We start from the raw sequence: 26334 nt of genomic DNA, 5'->3' as shown, positions 1-26334 counted from the left end.
GATTTGAATGTTTATCATTCATTTTTGATTATTTGTTTACATGAATACATACATTGTACTCTGTTTAGGAAAGAAAAACCAAAAACAATATTTCCCCCTCAAATATATATAATTGCAGTGCCTTCTTAAAGGCTTCTTAAATATCTTTAATTCTGTTTTTTTTATGTTTAACTGGACATTTTACTTCAACTTCTTATATTAATTGAAATATCTTTATTTTATCCTTCGATCCTCTTACTTCATTTCCAGGTTCATATTTGTATTTGTCCCTCCACTGGGACATGTCTGCATGCTTTAATGTTCAAAAAACTAACAATAAACTCCCTCTGGAGCAAAGGGTACACTCCAAAAAGCATAATAGCGTCCCTTTAGCTTATTATGTTTATATATATATTTTTCTTTTATTTATTTCATTTTAAATGGATCACTGTTACAAAACCCACTTTACCCAAATACTACCATATTCTGATGATCATTAGTAAGGATATCTTAACAAGTTACCATTCTGTAAATAACTTTGTCACAATTTGTCAGGGTGTAATAAACACTTTTTAAATGTGAACATTATCCTTTTTGCTTGTCTCTTATTTTTAAAACACCTCTTTTTGCACAACAACTTGCCTTTGTGATGATGTCGAAGAAATGCTTTTTTAAGGAAAAATACAGAGTTCTTTTAAAGGCTTAATTACAGTCGCGTGTTAAACTACAACACACACTGACACTTGGACACGTCGAGTACAGGCTTGGACCTTTGCTTCTGATGTGTATGGTGTGTGGAGGCGTCAAATACGGCCTACAAAGCATTCATTAAACAAGTTGTAACCTGGTAAATGTAGTGTTTCTGCTGAGCGCTGAGTCACGCTACCTTCATCATGGAGAAAGAACATACAGTATAAGGGTAGCAAGGCCGGTCCTTCATCTATCTTCCCAATAGTTTTTATTTCCTTGAGTGCTAGTTGAGTCCCTGCAGATTCATTGTTACCTTTTTTTTGTTCTCCTTTCAGTGTTTTGGGTTTCTTGATTTGTGTTTAAGATGGGGGGAATAATGCAAAATAAGAAACGGGGCATGCATAAAACTGCTCTGGCATATAAAGTATTTTTTTTATTTTTCTGCACTAAAGGACTACTTGCACTTCCGTCAAACTGTGTTGATGGTGTCGAACATATGTATATATTACTTTTTTTTTGTATACCCCTTTTTACCCCCCCCCCTTTTTGTTCTAGGCTCTTATCTTTTTATGTTAGATGTTCTTGTTTATATTTGCACTGTGGGACTGCCAGAAACGGTCTTTCAATTTCTGTATGTATAACACATGTGGAAACTTTGACAATAAAGTGGACTTTGACTATTTATCTTCCTAATACGCTAGGTGAACCTCCTAAAAACTATGCCCCTAGGACACTCCAAAATGTGACATATTTAAATAAAATACTACCAATGAGTTCAATTCTACTACTTCTACACAACCCTAACAATAAGGATTGTTTTAAAATAATAATACGTTTATTTTTTTATAATAGTCTTAAACTAGTTTTTTTAAATAGCTGTGATAACAGTCATATTCTTTTTTGAGCTACGTATCCTTCTTTCTGTGTCTTCGTATGCATCACATATAACAAAGACAATTCCTCATATGTGTAAACCTACCGGCGATTATGATCCTGATTTTATTTCATCAATCTAAAGTGCACTTTTCAGGGAGCTCAAAGACACTTCACATGGTACAATTAATAAAAACAACAATAATACAGTTTTGTTATTCACTAAAAATGACTTAATTAAAATCCTGTTACTTTTGCTACTGGTAATGCCTTTTCTATAAGGTACCCACCTTCCTGAGGGGACAGGGGTCCTGCTGAGCTGCTGCTGGTGCTCTCCCTCTCCTGCTCTGACGGCACCCTCTTCAGGCGAGGAGCAGGAAGTGGACCTTTGGCTGACAAGTTTCCTGCTGCTGCTTCAGCAGATTCATCTGAGAAACAGAGACCAAAGAACTATTTATTTATTTTTACTACACAAAAAAGAATACAAATACTGATTGTGGTAATATTAAGATATTTGAAATGGTCAAAGCTTCTCATGTCTGCCTGATGTCCCACAGTTGTTCTGAAAAATCTAAAGCTAGTCCTTAGAGTGTTGCCTACCGAGGATGAAGTTGCTGCTTGACCTGGGACTGGTTGGACTGACAGGACTGAGGGGCCCAGAGATGCGGGGCCCTAGGAGGGGTTTGGCGACCTGAGGAGGGGGTTTGGGGGTGACGCTTGGTGGTTTTGACCTTGGTATCGGCTCTGGTTTGCACTCTTCAGTTTCTGCTGGGACAGTGGGATGGACGTCCGACTTGGCTACAGAAAAAACGACAGAGACAGTTTGTTAATACTGTGCGATGTCAACAATGAATTAATGACTAAGGACATTTATTTACAGCTATCACATTGTCAAGATATATGTAATAAAAAGGAAATATTTAATCTTCTAAGTTTGGCTGGAAACACAACATACTCAAGTGCCAATGCAAAAATGTAAGAAGAAGAGACTCACCTTTGTCTTCTTCTACTTTGTCCAGCAAAGATGACGACTCGGACTAAAAACAGAAAGATGAGATCTTCATTCATGTTTAAAGATAAATTGTCACAACAATTAAAGAGAAGCAGTCGGTGGCAATCAAATGAAATATTGAAATGAAGTATTGCATAAGTCAAACATGTTTTGTTAAACAAAAAATATGATAATACAATAAAAAACAATGATTAAAAAAAAAAAAAAAATACAAATAAAAACGAAAACATTCTAATATTAACGTATAATAATAATAATAATAATAATAATAATAATAATAATAATAATAATAATAAAAATAATAATTTATTATAAATTATTAGACTCCAGATAATAAATAAGCACTTTATCCCTGTTCTATAATCCTTTTTATTATAAACAATTACATTACATTTAAAAAACCTGGCTTTCTAAATCTTCATTTTAAAGTTTATGTTGCTGTGATTTCCTAACAATTGAGTCCACATCAATTTAATACAAATTAATAGCAATGCTATCCTTCACAGCATAGCATTAAGAGGTCACACCGGTTGTTGTAATTAGCTGTTTTGACTAGTTGATGCAAGTTTTTAGCTTTGCCATCAAAACAGAATGTCAAAAAAGTAGCACCTTTAGCTACCCGTACTCCTGGTACCAATAATTTGTTTAATAAATACTATTATGAATGTTGACAGCTAAGTTTCACCTACCTTCTTTACAGCCATTCTCTCCTGCCTTGCCTTCATCTCAGCCATCAGGCCCATGCCCATCAAAGGGAATCCAATATGGCGGGACATTTGGGGGCTCCCCTTCTTCTCCAGATTCTCATTATTCTCCACATTCTCCTTCTCCACATCCTCCTCAGTCTTCCGCTCCTCAGCAGGTTCAGTATTCGTCAGAGAAACCTCCATCTCAGAATCTGTGTGTTCCAAGGATGGTTCCCTGTGGAGCTCCTGATGGGGGTCCACCACAGTGGCAGGGTTTTTTGTGTGAGGCGTGGGTGATGTTGGCGTTGTTTCCTCATTCACTGGGGTAATAGAGTGAGAGGTTGAGGCAGTGGTTGTGGAGGCAGGGTGGGGAGGAGTGTTGGAGGCAGCTCCAGTGCTCTTCTCCGAGCGGGACGTCCGGGATTTGATGAGGTTAAAGAAACCACTCTTCCTGGATTCACGTTTCTTATCTGCTGATTCCTGCGGGCTTGAGGTAGGACCTTTTACACTGGGAAGTCTACAGGATAGAAAATAATAATATTAAGAAAACTAAATTCAGTTTTATTCAAGCTAACAAACTAACCATTTCAAAAAGGTTTTAACATTGTGAGAAAGCATCTGGTCACTTTTTTTATGCTGATGACACACAATTGTACTCTGCTTTTGTACAATCTGCCTTGTCTTTTACACAAAAATGTGTTGATGGAACTGAGTTGTTGTGCTCCTGCCAAAATCTGTAACAATGGTCTAGGTTTGTATCTTGATCCTCACTTGAAACTGAGTCTGATGACTTTCTTGGTGAAGAAGTCATCGAGGCCCTCGTCCAGCTTTCCCATTATGCTGTTTGGCTCTGCATCTTGCGGTGCCGAGCTGCCGGTGGATTTCCGCTTAGCAGAGACAAAGAGAAGAGACTCAATTACATTTTAGGCAGGCAGCATATAACCTCGTCAGGGAATTAAAGGCCTTCATAAACGTATGTTAATATCACAAACATGGCTAAGTGTTAATAGGCCCAACATGAAAAGCACTGATATGCAACCTTAAGATCAAACACATTTCTAACAATAAATTCAACAATATTTTAGGTTCTATCCGTTTCTTAAACGAATGTTATTGTTAGCAGATCTAAATACATATTTATTGGATTTAGATTGAATGGTGAATGTGAATAAATAAATGACAAATGTGTGCTTGTGCTCATACTAAACAGTTGACAAAAAAAACAACAACTATTGCTCCCTGAGGGACACCTACAGCTGGTCGGCTGGGTCTGGTCCTCTTCTTGGGTTTAGGCCGTTGTTTGGTGTGACTCTCCAGCATCTTGTGCTCCACAGCTGGCAGCTCACTTAAACAGACGGACTTTGTATCCAGTGGTGTAGGGGGAGGGGGGAGGTCTCCATAGCAGGCTGACGCTCTGTCCAATGGCTGTGAAGGGGGAGGAGGGGGGGGGGTCCTCGACATGGATAGGAACTTCCTCCAGAGCTTTGTCCAGGTCAAATTCCATCTCTGTTGGTCCAACAGAAGGCAAGGCCATGTGGGAAAGTAAACTGTTACTAATGATTATTGCAGCCTGTTGATTGAATAAAGCCAAAACTACAAAGTGGACTTGAGAGAACCATGCTCTGCAACTTAATTTTGGACCTGAGTCAGATAGTTTTAGTGGTTACACCTCTTTCACTCTAGTGTCCAACACTGGAATGCCCCAGTGTTTTGGGCTTAGTCCCTTCTTGTTCTAGTTGTACATAAAGAGAATTCTGTTGTAAAGTGTATAGATGACCGTAACATGATCTGCCAAACTACAAGCAACAATGAGAATTTATATAGAGAGGAAATCAACAATCTTATACAGTGGTGCTCTTGGAACACCTGCTCATTATCAGTAAAAACAAGGATTTGAATGTTGATTTAAGAAAATGGAGATGAAGACCCTGAGCTTCTGTAGAGCTTGTGAACAATTTAAAGTTTGAGGGTATCAACACCCTAAAAAACCTGACATGGTCTTCACATATTGTATCTCCAACCTGGTGAAAAAAGCAACAACAAAAAAAGAGGAAATATTACCAGGCCACTGGCTTGTAAACCTTTAAAGGAGAACAAAAAAAAGCATCCTGACTGGAAACATTATAAACCCAGCTCCAAATTCTATTAAGTTTACATCCAAAATTACCAAAAAAAACCACTGTTTTCATGGTTTTAACTTCATCTAATTGGTCACTTGGTTTACAAAGCTCGACAGAAACAAAATAATATTTGATATAAAAATATCCACACTTTGGAGTGAGTGTGCACAGCAGAGGGTTAGGCAACTTAAATATATAAGTAACCATTTTGTAAGATTTGAACAGGAAATGCTCAGGGCAGGAACAGTATTTCTGAGGAGAAGTAAGGGACATGGATTGTGTCTATAGTTGCTACATTATAACACAAGATTTTCTCTCTCTCACCAAATGCCACAGAGACGGGGCGCAGCATCCTGACCAGAATACTCTTCCTCTTGGATTTAGGGGTCATCTGAAGAACAAAAACAGGTTTTAACTCATTTATTTTAGGAGTTAAAATGATGGGTGGCAAGAGTTTTTTTTACAGTAGACATTTCAAATGTTTATTTTATCCACAATGTCCGCTCAGAACTGCAAATGTGCTGAGGTGATGTATTTTCCACTACAACACAGAACATATATAGAGACAAAAAAACATTGTTTACACACTGATACGCAGTGACTGGCGTAAAATAGTTATTGTTGTTTTGTTTTTCTCTTACATTGCATGTGTCCATCTCCTCCAGCCTGTGTTTGGGATCCCTCTCATGTTTTTGTTTCTGTTCCTGGTTGTGATTGGCTGGCTGCAGAACCACTTCATCCAGAACCTCGGCCTCCAGCGGGGGATCATGATGCAGCAGTGGCTTACTCTTCCTGATCAGATGGTCACCCTGAAGACAGAAGGAGAAAGTAAGATAGGGATGTAATGACATCAAAACACACAAAAAGAAAGACAGACTGACATGCAGAGAGGGGACTCACCAGAGTGTGCTGTGATCTGGACAGAGAATCAAGGATCTCATCCACGATGCGATCAGATAGAAAAGATGCCACGCTCAGCTTCAATTCACTGTTTCCAATAGATAAAAACATCATACATAAATAAAACAAAAAAGGAAAATACTATTTAGTATACTCTGACCAACTTGTTACACACACTTGGCTGTGAGTCATTTTTACAGGTGTTATTTTATTTAAGTGTTAGATGTTTACTGAAGGCCTTCAGATGCATTACAAGACAGATGTGCATATCCTGCATGGTTCTTGCAAGTATGGTTCTTGTTAGATTGTAAGTAGATGTTTATTTTTGCAGCAGAAGAAAGGGTATAAACTACTAAATAACAGGATTAAGAAAGTACAAACTAAAGGCAAAAAAACTAAAATGGACTTTTCATTATTTATATATAACATAAAGGCTTAAGGTGTCAACAATATGTAAAACAAATACAAAAACATGTATTTAAATGTAGACTTCTGTAATTTCACAGTTTTCAGCACACAGGGTGTCACAGAAAACCAGTTTGTCATGGCAGCACATGACACATGAATGAAGAGAAATGGATTTACCACCTTGAAATTCCACATCAGTCAGTCAATACTAGACATGTTCTCCTTGAATTAACAGTCATGGATTTTTTTCCTACTGAGCGTAAATGACTGCTCATGCAGCAGATCAGACCTTATCTTGTTGATGATGTCGACCCCGGACTGCTGCAGCAGCGTGGTGCTGATGAAGCTGCGGGGAACGCTCATCCTCCCTGATCCGGCCTTCAAGAGCTCCTGGCGAAGGCTACTCCTCTTCATCACATGAGGACACAGACCCTCGGCAGTGTCCACCATGGACACCAGCATCGTCTGGGGAGAACGAGGCATCACAGTTTGATTTTAGAAAGTCATAAATATAATATTACATTCCAAATGACTGTCCCAGAGGACTGCGTGTTACAGGTAGTGTCAGGTCATAACAGCAGCTCAGTACCTGCAGCTGTTCGTCCATCACCCGGGAAACCTCTCCTGCCATGGACTCCAGTTTGTCCTGAATGGCTCCAACACACACTCCACTGGACCCCCCACTCCTCAGGTGGTACAGGTTAGGGAGCAGCTGCAGGGAGGAGAGGGGAGGTCGTTCAGAAGAAGAAGATATATTTTTGAAAGTATTTTTGTGTATTTTTTTCAATTTGTCAATTTGCCTTTTTGAACTGTCTATCAATTGAGGCATGGAGAAAGAGTACAATGTCAAATTACTTTTATTATTCACTGCAGGTCTTATAAACAGCTCTTTATGTTGAAATATTTAAACAGGAGGAAAGTAATAAAGTACTAAGGTATGGCTTTAGACGTATTTAGTTGGCTGGCAGGTCAAAGTAAATGACTGAAATAGGATTTATATATTGCTGATTACAATATATAAAATGATCTTAATCTTGGTGAGTTTCCATTATTGGGATAATCGGAAATGTGTTAGTTGAAAGCAGTTTAGCCAATGGTCATTGTATATAAGTGAAAATACATAAAGGATTTATCATGTGAGAAAGAACTGACACACACATCTCATTTTACATTTGATGTAACGTTTCATTTATGCACAGGCACCGTCGGATGTTTACCTTATTTAACGTTGTTTGTTTGTTCTTTTAATTACAATCTGTGATATCTTCGGTAAGAAAATGCAATGTAAAGTGATTATATTTTGTTTGGGTGCCATTTTGAGAGTTTTAAGCATAGTTTTTATGATAATTGGTATAATATTGTAGATCATAGTTATTTTGGCCAGGATAATCGTGAGTTAAAATGTGCATATAGTCCCCTTATCAATGTTAGGCAGTTGATAATCTGCACCTTAAAGGATGGAAATGTTTTTATATGTGTAACTTTAACACCCAATGCATGTTTTAAGACAGGAGCTAGTTGTCTAACACATAAAGGAGAGTTTTTACTGTCTCTAGATATTCAGTAAACTACGGGATTTGGAGGATTATTTTGTATCTTTGTAAGGTTGGTTTTAAAGCTCAGAATTATATTTTCAATGTGTTTCTTTTTTTTTGTTTTCTTCATTTTTGACATGGATTTCTTTGAAATAACTGTTGCAGTGAATGTCTTCTTTATATTAGCCAGTGCCAGGCTTCATATAGCATGCATGAGTAAAACCAGCCCGCACACAAGATGCTTTCGTTTGAGGCACATTTTAAAACTTCCACACAAGTTCTCATTTTCTTGATAGACAGGAAGTAATGTATTTCTTGTTTGTTTTTCAAAGATATGGCAAATGGGACGCCTTTCCGCATTGCTTCAAAAGTTAAACGCATTAACTTGTTAAACAATCTATTATTATTTCCATAAATCATGTGGTCTTACTGTCTTGGAGTTCCTGGCGTCTTTCATGAAGTTCTCTGCCACCTTCATGTCCTCCTGGACCGAGTTGGTCTCTGTGAACCTCAGAGAGTTCAGGTGGTCCTGCACCTTCACACACATCATGTCCATCATCTGCAGCACACACATCACAGGTCAGAATACACACCCTTCTATGTTCTCATCAGATGGGATATGTGTGTGTGTGTGTGTGTGTGTGTGTGTGTGTGTGTGTGTGTGTGTGTGTGTGTGTGTGTGTGTGTGTGTGTGTGTGTGTGTGTGTGTGTGTGTGTGTGTGTGTGTGCTGGAGTGCCTGCCTGTTGCGTGGTGGTGGTGACTATCCCCTGCTGCAGCCTGTACGCCTGCTCCTGGAGGTATTTACGCGTCTCATGGTTCCTCAGCAGGTATTGCTCCATCTGTTCCACAAAACACAACTAATTAACTCTCAAAACGACTTAGAAATGTGAGAACAGATCATATTTTAAACAGAAAATATTAGATTTCAAACTTTTAGGTATTTGAAATGCCTTTAGTACTTTTTGACATATATGTACTTAACTTGAGTACTTCCCTTTATTTTCATATTTACTTCTTCTTCCCTACATTTAAGGGGGCACATATTCTACTGTTACTATATTTATGTAACACTCATAGTTACTAGCAACTTTGTACATTTAAACACACATGTTATGCTTATATGATATGATTCCATACTGTACCGATAATCTACCTGGTATTTTGAAAAGTAACTCAAATTGGACCAACTGCGTGGCTAAAACTATATGACATGTAGTTGTTGGTGATAAAAACGTAATAATACCTATATATATTATTGTGAAATCAGTCATTCTGCAGCTTGAACTACCTTCACACTTTCTTTGGAAGCCAATTAGAGAAGACTAAGCTTTCTCAGAGGGGCTCCTAAAAGAGACAGACGCTAAAAAAGAGCGTTTCAAAGAGAGACAGCGTATAGAGATATATTCAGACAGACGGTACAAGACGAATAAGTGTTCTTGGAACATTTAAGCATGTCAATATTTTTAGTAGAAACCAAAAATACAGATATAAACCTGAAAATGTCCCCTTTAATACTCTTATATCTTATCTTATCGTAGAGTGGGTGTGTGGATGACCTCCCTCCGCTGGTCTACTGTTTGTCCTCGCCCCACGCCTCGTCAGCATGGGTGCTCAAGCTTTTAGCTGCACTGCTCCGAGACTTTGGAATTCCTTCTCCCAACACATGTGACAGTTCAACCTACTCACTGTAGTGCTACATGTCCCATGTTACTGTCCTTTATACCGTTTTTAAGAATATTTTATCAATTGTAAGGTGTCTATGGGTGCTTTGAAAGGTACCTCTAAATAAAATCTATTATTATTATTATTATTATTATTATTATTATTATTATTATTATTATTATTATCATTATTATTATTATTATTATTATTATGTCATAGATAACTCTAAAACATTTAAGAAACAGGGCAATGACCTTTAGTAAGGCGTCCTCCGTCTTCTCTGGGCTCGCCTTCAGTGCCTGAGCAGCATCCATGATGGGAATAGGCATGAAACGAATGGTGTAGTTCCTGAGGGGGGAAAAAATAGTAACATGACATGACTTACTCCTTAATGCTAGTACAAAGTCCGAGCGGGACGGATAGCATGCATATAGAAATGCTACCTCGAGTGAGTGCTTCATACTTACTTCTCCAGAGCAGCAGCGACGTCCTGTAGACCCTGGGGGCTGATGTTGTTTCTGTCCCACACTATCGTCCTGCACACACACAAACCAAGCTGATCAGAACATACCTAAACGCACAAAGCCTCACAGCTTTAGCAGCTCCCACACTTCATATTTGTTTTGCAGGATAATGTGGTTTCCTTGCTCACCTGAGTTTGGTGTTGATCTGAAGGGCTTTGGCCAGCATCTTGGCCCCCATGTCTCCCATGGCGTTTCCACTGATGTCCAGCTTGGTCAGAGAGGAGTTGCTGCCCAGAGCGTTGAGGACGATGGACAGGTCGGTCTTCAGCCGGGAGTCAGCCAGGGACAGAGAGGTCAGCGGCTGCAGGGGAAACACATTTATATTCAATATTATATTATAAACTATATACAGTATATAGTTTATTTTTTTCAAGAGGGTAATTCTAAATGGTAAAAACAGCAAGATAACTGGTATGAATCACAATAAAAAATATATAATTTCCATTTTTTTAAATGGTTCACGTACTGAATCCTCCTCTTGAATCATGTGAACCAGGTTGTCCAGGACCTGAGACACATTTCTGCAGAGTAAATCAAAATGTGATTAAATGACAAACCAATGCATTGTGTAGTAACATTATACATATATATGGCACCACTTAAGTGCATCCTTGAGTCACATTCATTATTTTAAAGTACTTTCATAAAATAACAATCCAGCAGTAATGTAACTTTCAGGGAGCTGGTATATCTTGCTTTTTGGTCACTTAGTCACCCACTTGGACTTGATGTTGTTGAAGTTCTTGCCCAGTGAGAGGTGTCTGATGGAGCGGTTCTTGGCCAGCCAGACCAGCAGGGTGGTCAGGTCCATGTCGAGCCCTGAGGAGGAGCAGCACAGAAACATCAACAGGCTGGCATCAGAGTAAACACGGCGCCAATATGAATGTTTCACACCTAAAATGTTCTCACCGTTGTCAGAAATGTCCAGACTGGAGATGTTGGGGATCTCTGCCACACACCCCTCTAGGATCTGGGAGCCTCCTGAACGCAGCTGAGAGGAAAGAGTGTAACATTTAAATAAACTACTTTAAAGGGGCCCTATTTTGCTTTTGATGGTTCACCTTTCCTGTAGTGTGTTCTATAGGTTTTTGTGCATGTAAATGGTGTGCAAAGGCTAAAATCCCTCTGTTCTCTACTGTGTAACACTCGCGCTTCTATTGTCAAGTGTTCCCACACATTGTACGTGATAGGGTAAGGGGCGGGACATCTCTAATCAGTTGACGAATCACAACAGAGACAACCAGCTAACCAATCAGAGCAGACTGGGCTCTGGTTTCAGACAGAGGGTGAAAAGAGGTGCTGCAGCACAGGCAGTATGAGAACAATAAAGAGCTTTAGAACATTAAAGCATGGAGACATGTCACAGGAGAAACACGAAACACAAACATGAGATAAAAAAGAACATAATATGTCCCCTCTTTCTTTAGAATCAATTTGAGTTTTTTATGTTTCCTCATTTTCAAACTGTGTGTTAAGGTTCAGTTTTACCTCACAGCAGCTGAGATCCAGAGACACGTCGCTGAGGTTTGGGTTGCAGCCGAGCCCCAACAATAACGCTCTGCGGACAAAAAACACAACACTTATCAGTTTACAGGAGCTTACAGAAAGCTGTATCATCGCCTTATTATATCGCAATATTTTATATTTTGAATTACTAAAACAGTAGAAAAAAGTAGTTCAAGTCATTGCATATTTGCTGTTCTCACTACACCTACAGCTTTGTAGAGAAATAAGTCTGTTTTCTCATCTGTCATGGATCTCTTCCTGCATAACTATCCCTCAATCTACGTGAAATATTTTCTGCTTTAAGCTAACTGATGCAGTATCTGCATGCTATACACATAGCCAGTTATAAAAGTAACTGTAAATATTCCCTGTGAAATGAAGCTTTCACACAGTTGATGTGCAGCCATCCGTAACTCTGACTCCTAATTTGTTTTGGACTTCACAAAATGAATCATTCTTGTACTGCTGAGGGTATTGAGGTTCCAGGGGGATTGTCTTACTTCAGAGCCTCCAGAGGCAGCCTGGTTCCTGACAAACTGACTGAGCTCAGAGCCAGAGCGCTGCTGAAGAACTGCTTAAAGGACGAAGGGATTTCTTTAATCTTCCTGTGTGAAGGGGAGGACAGACGTGTTAAAACAACACAACCAGTGTATATCTCAAACAGATACATGTGCATTTAAACTATCAAGCATTTGTTGAATAGTGTGTCGGAGCAATCTGCCAATCCAGTCCAAAGACAAAGTGTATAATGTAATCTGAAATAGAATAGTGATAGTAGGGTGGTTTTAATATCTGACCTGTGAGAGAAGACTGTCTTTGACATGTTGAGGACAGAGAGATGCTTCAGGCATCCTCTGAGCAGAGAAGCACACACCTAAAGACATAAAGCTACACTTAAGCACAAGGTGAAAACACGTTTTATTTCAAACCAGGTTAGTAGTGCAGACAAAAATAACCTGCAATAGAATAATGTGTTTTCATGACCATTAAGTCATTTAATTAACTCTCTATCTTCATCTTAACGTGGGCCTAACAAAGTCTTGAAAGTGTAAGTGTAAATACAGTATGTAATAATTGGCTGGGGAATTCTACACAAGTTCACTTTACTCTGAAATGAATATACAGTATCTATACCATTTCCCTTTTAATGTATTTGTCCTTATTATATCTTGCTAGACACATGTTTAGACTGATTAAATACATGTTTTGGGACCATTTATCAGGTAGGGTTTGATCATTTAGTGTTTTTTTTATCTTGTAATGTTTCTGTTTAATACATGAACTCAGATGAGAAGCTTATAGCTTATCATGGTGTCCCAGTTCCCATCTCCATAATGTCTAATAACTGTACTTTTTAAACTTGTGAATAAGATGAATAATAGATTAAAACGTTTGTTTGTGTACAGCCTGATTTTACCTGATCCAGAGAGCAGTCACTGTTGGACAGATCCAGAGTCTCCAGGCAGTTTGGGTTACTCAGGAAGCTGTGCAGGTTCTGGGCAGAAGAAAAAAAACACATTGTGAGAGGGTGCTTAATTATCGGGCAGATACATCCCCTCTCAGTGGATGCAACAGGGACTAGAACTCCCATAATCAGCAGGGCATTCCGGAAGATGGTTGTTGCCCAGCGGAAGAGTGCTTGCTGATTGTTCTTGTGAGAGAACACAAAGGGGGAGGGATACAGCAGAAAAAAGAGATAATGATTTAGGTGCACACTGAGGAGAAGTGGCTTTAGTCTTTTTATATAGCAGTCAGCAAAAATGCTTTGTTAATTAGTGAGGATAAAGGTTTGTAATGGTTGTGAGAAAACTAAAAATACACCAGATTAAGTTTGGAATCGCTGCCTGCTGTCTTTAATTCATCGGACCCACACCTCAAGTTGAAGATCCTAATCCTCTCGAGACATCACAACATCCAAACACATCAATGCCGTAATTTAAGAATATCAGAGCTCCTAAAAAAACGCCTTTTTTTGGAGCTTCTCGATCTCCAATTTAGTCCAAAGTTTACCAAAAAAAAGTATGATAAACTGTTGGGTTGCAGAAATGGAGGAGGTGTCTCCATACCTGCAGGTCATCTCCTCTGAGCGAGTTCCCCGACAGGTCGAGGTGTGTGAGGGCGGAGGCCACTGCAGGGTTGGCGCAGAGAGCCTGACAGAGGCTGCTTATACCTATAGAAAAACACACATATAGTCTCCTGTCTCACAATAATAAAATATGACTTCATGTTTGTTTCTTCTGCTCACCTTTATGAGACATGGAGGTCCTGGACAGGTTCAGGTGCTTCAGGCCCATGGGCAGTTTGGCGAGTTGAGCACTGAGAGCAGCAACACCTGCAGAGAGTAACAAATTCTGTCTTTGGAGTTTTAGGACTTTATGGGTCATCCAACAAAGCCACCAGGGGGCGCATCACTGCACTGGGAGGCCTTTGAAAGACTTAATGGTTTATAAAAAAAGCAATAGATGTAACTTTATTGCAAATATGTTGGAAACAAAAAAAAAATACATCAATCTAATGTGCCATATCTACATAAATGTATCTCCATCTCACATCTAAGGACACAAACAGTATGTGATCTATATAAGCATCTCAATAATGTTTGTGTGAGTGCACAGGTTTTAACCTTTGTCCTCCAGGGAGTTGTTGCTCAGGGTGAGTGTGTGCAGCGTGGAGGCGGGGTTGTGGGACAGAGCGCTGGCCAGTTTCTGAGCAAAATCACTGAAGAGGAGAAAGAACAGAGCGGCACGAGGAGTGATCACGTTTGGCAAGACTAAATGGTGTGAAATGTGATAACCTCTCACCTTACATCAGGCACAATCAACAAGCTAGCAAACAAACATTTGATTTCCTGAATGGACTTTGGTCCTGGGAACAGATTATTCATTTACTTACTTGACAGAGGAATTAGTTTTGAAAAAAGAAAAAAATGATTTAAGCAGAAAACATGACCAGGATATGGCTTCTATTGTTTGACCTCTGACCTTCTGAGTCCAGTGTTGTCCAGCACCAGCTCTTCCAGGCGGCTGGACCGAGCCACCACCCTCAAGATCTGCTCACATATATCTGTTGACTGGAGGGCAGAAACACACACACAATTTTAATTTTATCTCAGCTGGTTTTCAGTTTGAAGCACAAACATCTGCATAATAACAACAATATAATACATTTTGTTTGAATAGAACACTTTAAAAACAGTGTCATCTCAAGGTGCTTAGTTAAAAATGATCTATGAAACATATTTAAAAAATAAAAAAGCAGGACGTGCAAAACAAGGGAGCTTAGCTAAAAAACAGAGCGTACATGGTAAATAAAAGAAAGATAAAACCAGGACAGTCAATCAAACGTGGCCAGTTTTGTCCGTGGAAAAGCAAAGAGATTGGAGCTGCCAGACCTGAGTGTGCGTGAGGTTTTTGATTGTTGCAGTAGGTGATCCGCTGGGTTACACGTACGTCATAGCAATAGATTTTTTTTTATCCCACACGTCTACTGATAATTACTTTTCTTTCTATTTAATTATTTGACCTAGGAATCAGACACACGTGTATATAGTTGTTTGTATAAATGTTACCAGCTTGTAGTCTTTGGCGGAGAGTTTGGTAAACCACTGGTTGTACTCCAGAGCTGCGATGATCGCCACCAGATCCCTGCAGGGGAAACATTTATAAAAATAACTTAAATATGTACTGTATCTGCTATGATAATAGTGATATTGATAATATAGTGAGTGAATAGTAAAAATAGGAGTAAATTGTGTTGATTTATACTGATTCAGAAATGTTATCTTAAAACAAATCAAATGAAAAAAGAGAATAAAGAAACAATTCAAACTGATGAAAATAAATGTATTTTTCCTTGATTTAGTAAAGGAAAGAGATACACATAAAGGACAAGACAGTATGATATGATGAAAACTTGTGTACAGAAACATAAATAAATAACAAGACAAACAAAGTGAATAAGATCCCAACATTTCATATAACCAAGTCAACTTTGGTTCACTAAAGAACCAAACACACACAGAAGTTATTTACTGTTTCATATACTCCCACTCTTTGTTGGAGCTAATTCTGTCCCGTTTCATGTTGTGTTTTGCCCTCTTATAATGGTTTGTGTAAAAAAAAAAAGCTAAATAAATTGGCTTATGCCCAAATGTTTAGACCTGATAGATGTTATGTATTTCAGCCGACAGAATAACTGCATCTCGTGACCCCTTCATCCAGAACCCCAAACTAAATGTTCAAAGGTTCAACAGATTGTGTTGTTAAAGTGTTGGTAAAAATACAATTATCAAAGTATTTCTCACTGGTGTATCTTAACTTTGTTTAACTGTTGGAATTTTAATGCATATTCACACACATTTTTCCCAGCAAACCCAAGGCGCTGAACAGTGTACAAACCTGTTCTCCAGGTGAATGAAGTCCTGCAGGTTGAGCTCTTTGGTGTCCTGAGTGAGATAGATGGTGTCCACATCCTGGGGAAGAGAAGAGGGATTAGCTTTACTACGGTGTGTTGAGGTGCAGTCGCACATGAAAAGAAGAAGCAAAAATGAGGAAAATAAGAGAGGAAGCAACAGCCCACACAATGACACGAATATTAAACAGAAAAAAAACAAGACATGTAACAGACAAAGAAATAATGGCAGAAGCACAAAGTATACTGCAGGTAATAAATATTACTCAAACCAAAGCAGGAAGGAGTATATGAAGCAAAAATAGAAATAGAAATGAGAGAAACAAAGAGAAACAGATTGACTCTCAGGCTACACCACTGACCCACTGGACCTCCTCTCTGTACGGCAGACCCAGGTAATCACACACACACCAGTACTGATGAGAAAACCCGCCTGCAAAATAGTGAGAAAAAACCCCACTTACAGTAAATACACTTTAAATTTGACTAAATATTGGTTTCACATCTTGAGGCTGATTTACCGCAGGGACCCGGGTCTGCAGAGCTCTGCTCCTCCCAGAGGGCCTGGAGAGACGCCGTCCTCTCGGGAGGCTTCAGACTCAGCTTCTTCATCACCTTCCTTCCTTACAGAGAGAGGCCGGAAGAGGGGAGGGGAAAAAAGAGAATCAATCATTTCTAAACTTGATGAACTTTTTAAATGATTGTCATGTAAAGTTTCACAGACGAAAAGAAGCAGGGAACCAGAGGCCCTTTAAATGAGTTTTACTGACAACTTACTCCCTTCACACTTTCCTTTTTCAATTCATGTGCTGCTCATGTCTTGATCAATTATTGTCGGACTAACAATCCATACATATTCTATTAATCCAAACAAAAATATCAGCCAATTTTCACATTTGATGGCTTGGAACTAATAAACTATTTGAGTAATTTGACAAATAATTTTCATGGCTAATTCATTTGTTTCAAATCGTTTCAGAATAATGTTTTGTTAGTTGAGTAATTTATTCGTCTACTGATGATGTAGGAATTTATCAGTGAGATCACTGACTTATGTAAAAGTAACACATTTGTTTTTTTCTTTTAAATTGAAATGTATTTTAGGTCTGTAAGTAATTACAGCTACGATTAGAGTAAATAATCTTCGTCCACCATCTGTGTTCAAGCAAATCTACAATTTATTAAGAACATCCTTCTAGGACATAACTTATTTATTATCAAAAGTTACAATTGAATTATAATTTACCAAACTAATGCCCAAATACTTTTGTTACATATCTTTTAAGTGAGCTACATGTTTTTAGTTTCTCACTAAAACCATGTACGCCATTCCCATAGAGTAACAATAAGTTATTAGACAATTGTTTAGACACATGCTGTGAAGCATTTAAAATCCTCCTAGTCTCTGATTAAAGAGTTAAAGAGTGAACAGTCTGCTTCCTGTTTGAGCCTCTGGGAGCCTCTGAAGAGCTCCCTGCCACTTTTCCCTGACTGGATCCTCAGTGTGGTACCTACACAGGTGAGCTGGCGGGGCGGATGCGGTGCAAGCAGCTGCCGATGTGAGCGATCACCTCGTCCACTTCCTCCACCGAACCCAGCCGGAGGCTCCACAGCCCGCGCTCATACTCCAACACCAACTGCAGGGGGCGACAACCACATAGCAACATCACGCCACCACTCAAAAGGATGCATCCTTGTGTTTATTTATTTTAATGAACTAATAAATAGGGACAAAATTAGCTGTAGTAGGAGGGGGAAAAAAACAGTCCTCCTGCGAGTCATTTATTTCAAGACCCCGAATATGATGGCATCGTCGCACGTTCTTGAAAGGTAAGTTTCAGGATGTATAGAAATAAAAAGAAGATTTAGAACTGTTTCAAGTCTCAAGGTAGGGATTTCACAAAGTCATTAACAGGGCTGAAATAATAATATGATATCAGAACATTTAAAGAAAGAAAACATTTTTTTATTTGGTTGCCAGGCAAAAAAATGCAGTCAGGGAGTGCAGTTAAAAGACAATTCTCTTATTGATTGATCTGTTTATTGACCTGAGTTTAGCCATTTAGCCAATAAATCGGTCTTTAATATCCCTCCTTATCCTTCCTCAAACATCAGGTGCTGAAATACATCAGAGCATCTCTGTAAGTGTGTGTTTGTGCAACTTTTAAGCTGCCATCCAAATGTAGGCAGATGTGTTTGTATGCACAATAAGTGTGGCATTATTGTTTGTGTGTCTGTGTACCTGAGTGGGCTTGTTGCTGCTGATTCCCTGGATATCCAGGTAGCTGAAGGAGTGTTCAACCTAGATATGGAAGAGGAGACAGAGGATGAAATTCAGCATTAAATATACATCAAATTAATCTTGTACTTTGAGATCTTCTTCTTCATAATAATAATTGCTCTAATTGATATAGTGCCTTTCAGGGGACCCAAGGTCGCTTTACAAGAGTTACAATAAACAGAAAAAACAGTCAGACAAACAAAAACAACAAATAAACTAGAGGCCGAAGGAGGCATCAGCAGGACAACATGTGCTGTATTACGAAAATAGAAAACATTTAATGTGGACTTTTTGTGGTTTTTGCTTCATCAAATAACCAAAGGAGAACTTGCTCTCCACAATGTTCCTCATGGGAATACATGTCTTTGTATTTGTAAAAACTCCAGGATTTTCCCAGGAAACATTTAACAGGCACGACATATCAAATCTTACAATGACGGAACGCATACATTCCACATCTATCCAACTTTCACTCACACGTAGAGCTTTTGAGCGTTTTCTTTACGTGCCTGTATTTGACAAATCAAAGCAGGTGGAGGAAAGACAAATTGGGCGAGAAAAAGAGAAAAGAATATTAGACAACACTTCAATATATGGGGTTAAAGGTCATAAAGAGCCATTACTGTTTTGTTGCACATCTGATATCAAACTCACACTTTGGATAGGGGCTGAACAAGTTATTGTGATTCTATTAAAATCCCAATAAGAGTTCAATATCCACATCAAATAAGGTGCAATATGTGTCAAAATATAATTCAGTATTTAATATTCTAGTGCTGCAGAGACCTCCCTTTCTCATACAGACTGAAAACAAACAGAAGCATAATTTTTATTTGCAAAAAAATAAATAAATTACCACCAATTAAATATTTTTTCTAGAAAAACTTGAATACTGATGCAACAAAGGTATGAATCATATCGCAATTGCAATATCAGTCAAAGAATATATTTTTTCAATAGGCTTCAACCCTCCAAGAGTATATATTCAAGGAAACTGTTTTCTGACTTGTTATTGCTAGGGTTCCTTAGCTTCAATGGCAGAAACACTTGAGTATACATGATGTTAAGACAAAACAATGGGCTTTCAACATTTTAGGAATACATTGTGTTTTTTTAAATAAGGAAAATGCAAAACACTAAGCCTTCTGTACACAAAACAAGCTCCAGATTCAGTTAATCTCTATTTTCCCTGGAGGGGAAATGTGGTTTGCAGTAGAAGGCACAAACACAAAATACAAGAGTTCATTAATCACAAGAGTTACAGCTACAGAGTCAAATAGATATGATTTTGTTGAAAAGATCACACCACAGTAGCAGTAGTTACGATAACGATCTGTTAGGAGTAGTAAGGTTGAGTGTAATTTAGGTGCATTTACTGCAGAAATGTCGACCTAATGCTTTTTTAGCCTGGGGGAAAAGACCAGTACTCCCAGAAGTAGAAGAACAAGTTCCTCTAAAGGTGTCTGGTCAGAACTGGCTTAGATCAACATAAACACCAGTGATTCCAGTTTGGTGATGAAGAACTTGACTGGCTTTCTGAGAGCCATGACATTAACCCCCTACAACACCTTTGGAATTTTTATGGACTGTGGGTCACAGTGGGTCGCCCAATTTCACTGATTGGCCTTTGCAATGATCATGCTGCTGAATGGGAGAAATATCTGCTGACAGGCCTCACCAAACCTACAGTAGGTAACCCTTCCTAACTGACACTTTAGGGATAATGCTAAATGCTATAAATATAGCAGCACAAATAAATGAGTCATAAAGTCAGACTGATAAGGAATGTTAACTCTAGCAGTCAAAAGCAAAGGGTCACACGCAACAAAGTGACCAAACTCTAGTGTACATTAAATTAAAAAAACAAGAGTTGAAATTGCTTTTAAAATACTTTTCATTAGGACTGTAAGAGAAGGAATGATGTACTTATTTTTTACAGTTACAGTATCTTGTTTAACATCACATCGTCACTGTCTAGGTCGGCTAAGCTGACTCTCGCCAAGCTTCAACTTGTTTGTAGCTTTGCAGCATGATGAGAGCTTAAGACAGTCACTGTGGGTAACACGTTTTATCAGAGCATTGATCTTAAAGAGGACATATTCTGCTCATCTTCAGGTTTCATATAAGTATTTAGCCTTTCCTGTGACATGTCTCCATGCTTTAATGTTCAGAAAGCTCTTTATTTTTCTCATACTGCCTGTGCTGCAGCACCTCTTTTCACCCTCTGTCTGAAACCAGAGCCCAGTCTGCTCTGATTGGTTAGCTGGCCAGCTCTGTTCTGATTGGTCAAACACTTAGAGATGTTCCGCCCCTTAGCCTTTCACGTACAATGTGTTGGAAAGCTAGCCAATAGAAATGTAAGTGTTACTGAGTGATGTCATTATAATACGGAAGGGGAGCCCAATGGAGGTGTTTCAGGCAGGGGTGGAGTGTGTTAGAGAGAAACTCCCTCAAGAGGGAACACAGAGATTGTAGCCTTTGCAGACCATTTACATGCACCAAAACCTATATAACACACTACAGGGAAGGGAAACCCAAAAAAGCATAATAGGGCCTCTTTAAATGCATAATGAATGGATTAGCATTATATATAAATGAACATCTGTCCCATGCTCGTACACGACAGACAGATGTGGTGCGCACATTTGTGATGCAAGTCTTTGCAGATGGAATTGTTTTTATTTAACGGATTAAAGATATGAAGCTGGACAACAAGGACTCTGGAAAGAGATCACAGATATCAGGAAAGTGAAAAACAAAAGCAACACATTCTCTGCAGAACAAAAGTCTGGAACACAACCTCACACACATTTCCGCTTTACTCAGGAGAGAGGGTGAAAGTAAAAATAACTAACTTATTAACTCGCTGCCAAGAAAATGCAAGTGAAAGGGAGGGGGAAAAAAGGGAGATAACAAAGACAGGAAAAGAAAGAGGGAATGAGTCACCATGTAGAAGCGGGATAAAGAAGGGGAGAGACCTAGAGAGGGAGACAGAGGGGAGACAGAGGGGAGTGAATATGAATTTGGACTTTTATCTAAGGAAAGAAGGAGAGAGAAGGGAGTGCCCTCCCTCCCTCCCCTCCTTTCCTTGCCAGCTGTTAAATTCCGCCATTGTCTTTTTTTTCACCCTCTGCTGCCTCTCTCTGCCGGGACAGTACACACTGAGGAACAAACCACCCTCTGTTCCACACACACACACACACAGACACACACACACACACACACACACACAGACACACACACACACACACACACACACACACACACACACACACACACACACACACACACACACACACACACACACACACACACACACACACACACACACACACACACACACACACACACACACACACACACACACACACACACACACACACAGAAAAACCACTGGGCCACTCTGGAACAACAGATCAGGGGTCAGCTGGCAGAGATTAGCAGATTTGATTCAGGGGGTTATTTAAGTTTCTTCAGTGTTGCAGTTTGTGAACTGTATTCTTGACGTAATACATTGTCCAAAATGGTAAGTCACGGCAGAGTCAGAGGCCTGTTTGATAGGCACATTTTTTTAATAGAGCAGCAGCTAAGGATCATTTTAATTGTCATTTGATCTGCAGATTGTTACCTAGATGAATTGTTTGGTTTATCAAATGTCAGAAAAAAAATGTCATTCAGTTTCAGTTCCTCCAAACTTAAGATGTCTTGTTTAACTGTTTGTAAAACAAAGAAATCCAGTGAGTAGGTTAAACAACGTAATAGATCATTTTGCTGTGGATCCTCAAGGGTTGGGACATATTTAAATTCTTCTTTTGACATAATTGCTTTGGGAAAGAATAACTAAAATGTCACAACAATACACTGAAGACATTCAGCTGGAAGAGGAAGTTTAACAGATTTTATCCAGTGGTTATTTTAGGTTTCATGAGTTGTTGCAGTTTGCTTTGTGTGTATTTATCATGTGCAGTATATTTTCCAACCTTTAAAATACACTGTACTGTAAGAGGTCTGACAGGCAAAGCTTCTTACAGTATCTACCCAAAATTATTTTCATCATCAATTAATCTGTAGTGGATCTGTGGATTCATGTTTGGGTCTATAAAATGTCAGAGAACAAAGATAACACGTCCTGTTCAACAGTCCAACAAATAATTTCAGTGAATATATAAAAAACCCTGAAAAATGCATAAAAAGGTAACAATTAATTGCTTATCAAAATAGTACATATTTTATTATACTTTTTCTTTTACTTAAGTCAATATCGAGGGCATTATACAATTATTAGTTTTTATAGGTCTTTTGAGTTAAATGATTTTTATTTTTTTTTGTATTCTATAAACTACTGGCACTTTTTCTCTGTGTTGGAATTCAACACACCCTGGACTGGCTGCCATACATGTAGAAATAAAGATTTAAGAAACAATTGGAGTGGTCTCTTAATTTTTTCCGCGGCTATATGATGTAAAGTATTATAGTCAGCATGGACAAATGGTGCCAAACGAGCGACACTCTGCTAACTCTCTTAAAGGGGCAGCACAAGTTCAGTAAACGGAAATAGATGGACATACAGGCAGTGTGGAACTTATTTGTTTTATCAATTTTGTATTATAATTCCTGTGTAATATAGACTTCCATACTTCGATAAGTGGAGCTATAGGAGCTTGTTATAATCATTTCACCTGCAATATTCAAATCTATTTCCTTTCCTCTCAATTGATCAATAAGATTATTAATTATCATGAATTTATTCTGAAAAATAGTTCACTCTTTACACCCTCTTTTGTTAACTAAATGGTTGAGTGCACTAAAGTTCAAAATATACCACATTGGGTGTCTGGATTCATACTTGTGAGTACATATACCGAGCTGTCATAAATGTAAGGCTGCTGATTTAGGCATTCTTCCTGCCAAGAGGGAAGAGGTCAGGATCTGTCTGTGCTCAAAGACACTTCAGCAGGATGTGGGTTTTAAATTTGAGAACTTTAAGACGCCTTGGCCCAATCGCCATGTCCAACATCAGAGTGATCAACAATGCTGCATCACACTTTCCCATAATGCCTGGCCTGATTCACACACTCATGAGAAGTAGGCCCAAAACCTGGAGGCAGACAGACATTAAAATAGAGGCTGAGAAAAAAAGGCGTCAGTAATTTTAGAAATGCGCTTAACCATGGGTTCACTTCTCCTTTTTAAAAATACAGGACTCTGATGACCCATAATTTCTAAAGTGATTTCTGAAGCCTGAAACTAGGAAGCTCAACAGTTTAGGCTTTAGATCTAAGCGTCTTTGGGATTAAAATGTGATGTTTAGTACGTTCTCAGCGCTTTCAGTACTCGAGAATCTAGAGAGACCTGTTCAAAGAATGTTTTTCTGTCTCTGTCGCTTGCCCTCCAGGTTGAACTTTTCTTCCTCCTGCTGTTTTCCTTTCCCACAAGCTGTGTTCTCACAGCTGCATTGTGGGTAAAACTATCAAATGTCTCCATATGGTGAGACCGGTTCACATGTTGGTAGAGAGTCAGAGAGAGAGAGTCAGAGGGAGAGAGAGAGAGAGTCAGATAGATAGAGAGAGAGAGAGTCAGAGAGAGAGAGTCAGAGAGAGAGAGTCAGATAGAGAGAGAGAGAGAGAGAGTCAGAGAGAGAGAGTCAGAGAGAGAGAGATAGAGATTTTTAAAAATTTTAAACAGACCTTTATTTCTAGTTAGTTTCAATTACATTAGTTTTTCTGTTATTAAAAACTACAACAAAACAAATTCATACAGAAGAAAAAATAAAATTAAAAAAAGATTACAAATTCAGAACCAGAGAGTTCTCTCTGACTGAACACAGCACATCCTGCACACCCCAGATGTTCACAAACATTTCAGCCCTTTTGGTTAGTTTGTAAAAACTCAGCATCAGAGCTGCATCCTCAGAGCCCTCACCCCTCACACGGATTTTCCTCGTTTTCCAAATAGATAGTTTGGCCAGTCCTGGAATGAAATTGATTAGTGTGTGTACATATTTTTTCTTTGCGGAGTAGGGTGGACCATAAATAAACAGACAAAAAGAAAAGAGTTCTCCTAAGCCCTGAAACCATGACTGTAGTTGACTGAAAAGTCTCACCAGCCTGGGACACTGAACAAACAAATGATGTAAAGTTTCTGTTTGTGAGCAGAAAGGACAGCCCTCCCCGGTGTCAGGATTGAGGTGCACCAGATACCTGTTCGTAGCTATGGCCCCATATACTATCCTACACTGGAGGTCACCGGTCCGTTTGTCAACAGGGGGTTTGTACAGGGACCGCCAGCAGCCCCTCGGGGACAATCCCCTGCCAAAAAACTCTGTCCACCTCAACTCCTTCACCCCCGCCAGGGAGCGTAAGTTTTTAACCTTCACACTAAGGTGATAGGCTGCTTTTTTTCCCCAAAGTCTCAAGATCTCCTACCGCTGGAGTTTTTAGAGACAGCAGAATGTCCTCCTCATCCTGCCACTATCCCACAGCAGGAGAGACAGCCAGGGAAGGAAAAATGTACTCGTACTCATCATCCCATTGGTCTGAGAGAGAGAGAGAGAGAGAGAGAGAGAGAGTGAGAGAGAGAGAGAGAGAGAGAGAGAGAGAGAGAGCGAGAGAGAAGGGAACAGAGACCCTACAATGAGTCAGACAAAAAGAGAACTGGGAGGAAGAAGTCAAGGAACAAATAAAGACTCAGCAATAATGTGAGCGCAATACGAGGAATAGAGGCAGAGATTAGTTGCACAGCCTGGTAAAAAGAGGCCATATTATATAGCTTTTAAAGCATGTAAATGGAACACCTCCATTGCGATAGTGACAACACTATGTACCACTACTGCTCAAACAAATTCTACTTGATTGAAAAGATGTGCTGCAGCACAGGCAGTATGAGAAAAATAAAGAGCTTTATGAACATTAAAGCATGGAGACATGTCCCAGGAGAGACGCTAAATACAAATATGAACCTGAAAATTAGCATGATAGGGCCCCTTTAAATGTATTTTATTTTTGTATGGTGTGGTGTAAGATGTAAAATCAGAGGATGATCCTGAGGGTTGTATTATGTATACAAACTTCATAGCAATCCAGTCGAAATAATTGAAATATTTCACTTAAACCCCCAAATACATACCACATGGTGGCACAATCAATTTCAGCACGTAAGGGGTGAGTTCAAACTGCAAGAAATGTTGTGTTTTCAAACATTACACAAGGAAATCAACTTACGTATTGTAACCAACTTTTGGGGTAATTCCCAAACTTCTCAGACCTTGAAATCAGCATTATTTTTGCAAGTTTGGCAGGTTATGATGCATCCGTACTAAAGGTGACCTGGCACGCAGCCAAGTCATTTGTGTGATTTCAGTTCCTTTATTTTCCATAAATACTTAACACAGGACATACTTCCCTTTTACAGATGAAATATCTATCTTATGTACAGTATACTGCTAAACAAACCCCCCTGAAGTCCTGTCAGGCTAAATAATCACACAATCCTTATTTACCCAACAACTGACTGATGAGTTGGGGCTTTTTTAGAACTATTATTGAATAGCAAAAGTGGGGCAAAAACACTGTTAGGATTGTTCTCTCTCTTCCCTTAACAGTCAGGCATCACTTTGCTTTCTGTTTGAGTTTGTTCACACATTCCTCTGTTTGTAGAAAAATAAATACATATGATCTATATATTTTTTTTTGAAGTACAATAATAACAAACATAGATATGAAATATAAGCCTGTATGGACAGGTCACC

The 26334-nt window shown here is 38.9% G+C and overlaps 1 protein-coding gene across 1 annotated transcript in view; it reads right to left on the bottom strand.

The window, feature by feature from the left end:
• Positions 1–26334, bottom strand: part of LOC134874864 (F-actin-uncapping protein LRRC16A) — a 48620-nt gene that overhangs the window by 2552 nt on the left and 19734 nt on the right. The window contains 34 exon segments of the mRNA XM_063899097.1: positions 1833–1970; positions 2143–2340; positions 2537–2579; positions 3244–3757; positions 4012–4127; positions 4495–4687; positions 4689–4746; positions 5685–5751; positions 6002–6169; positions 6261–6348; positions 6958–7133; positions 7258–7380; positions 8634–8762; positions 8945–9043; positions 10121–10214; positions 10334–10402; positions 10519–10691; positions 10857–10911; positions 11110–11209; positions 11300–11381; positions 11879–11948; positions 12397–12501; positions 12694–12770; positions 13314–13391; positions 13963–14066; positions 14142–14228; positions 14520–14614; positions 14878–14966; positions 15465–15540; positions 16294–16367; positions 16669–16739; positions 16828–16925; positions 17822–17943; positions 18549–18608. Coding sequence (XP_063755167.1) covers positions 1833–1970; positions 2143–2340; positions 2537–2579; positions 3244–3757; positions 4012–4127; positions 4495–4687; positions 4689–4746; positions 5685–5751; positions 6002–6169; positions 6261–6348; positions 6958–7133; positions 7258–7380; positions 8634–8762; positions 8945–9043; positions 10121–10214; positions 10334–10402; positions 10519–10691; positions 10857–10911; positions 11110–11209; positions 11300–11381; positions 11879–11948; positions 12397–12501; positions 12694–12770; positions 13314–13391; positions 13963–14066; positions 14142–14228; positions 14520–14614; positions 14878–14966; positions 15465–15540; positions 16294–16367; positions 16669–16739; positions 16828–16925; positions 17822–17943; positions 18549–18608 — 3889 coding nt within the window.

The sequence above is a fragment of the Eleginops maclovinus genome, chromosome 13, assembly GCF_036324505.1.
Source record: "Eleginops maclovinus isolate JMC-PN-2008 ecotype Puerto Natales chromosome 13, JC_Emac_rtc_rv5, whole genome shotgun sequence".
In the NCBI taxonomy this organism is placed as follows: Eukaryota; Metazoa; Chordata; class Actinopteri; order Perciformes; family Eleginopidae; genus Eleginops; species Eleginops maclovinus.
Note: the sequence above shows the minus strand (reverse complement) of the source record. Positions and strands in the feature narration are given on the sequence as shown.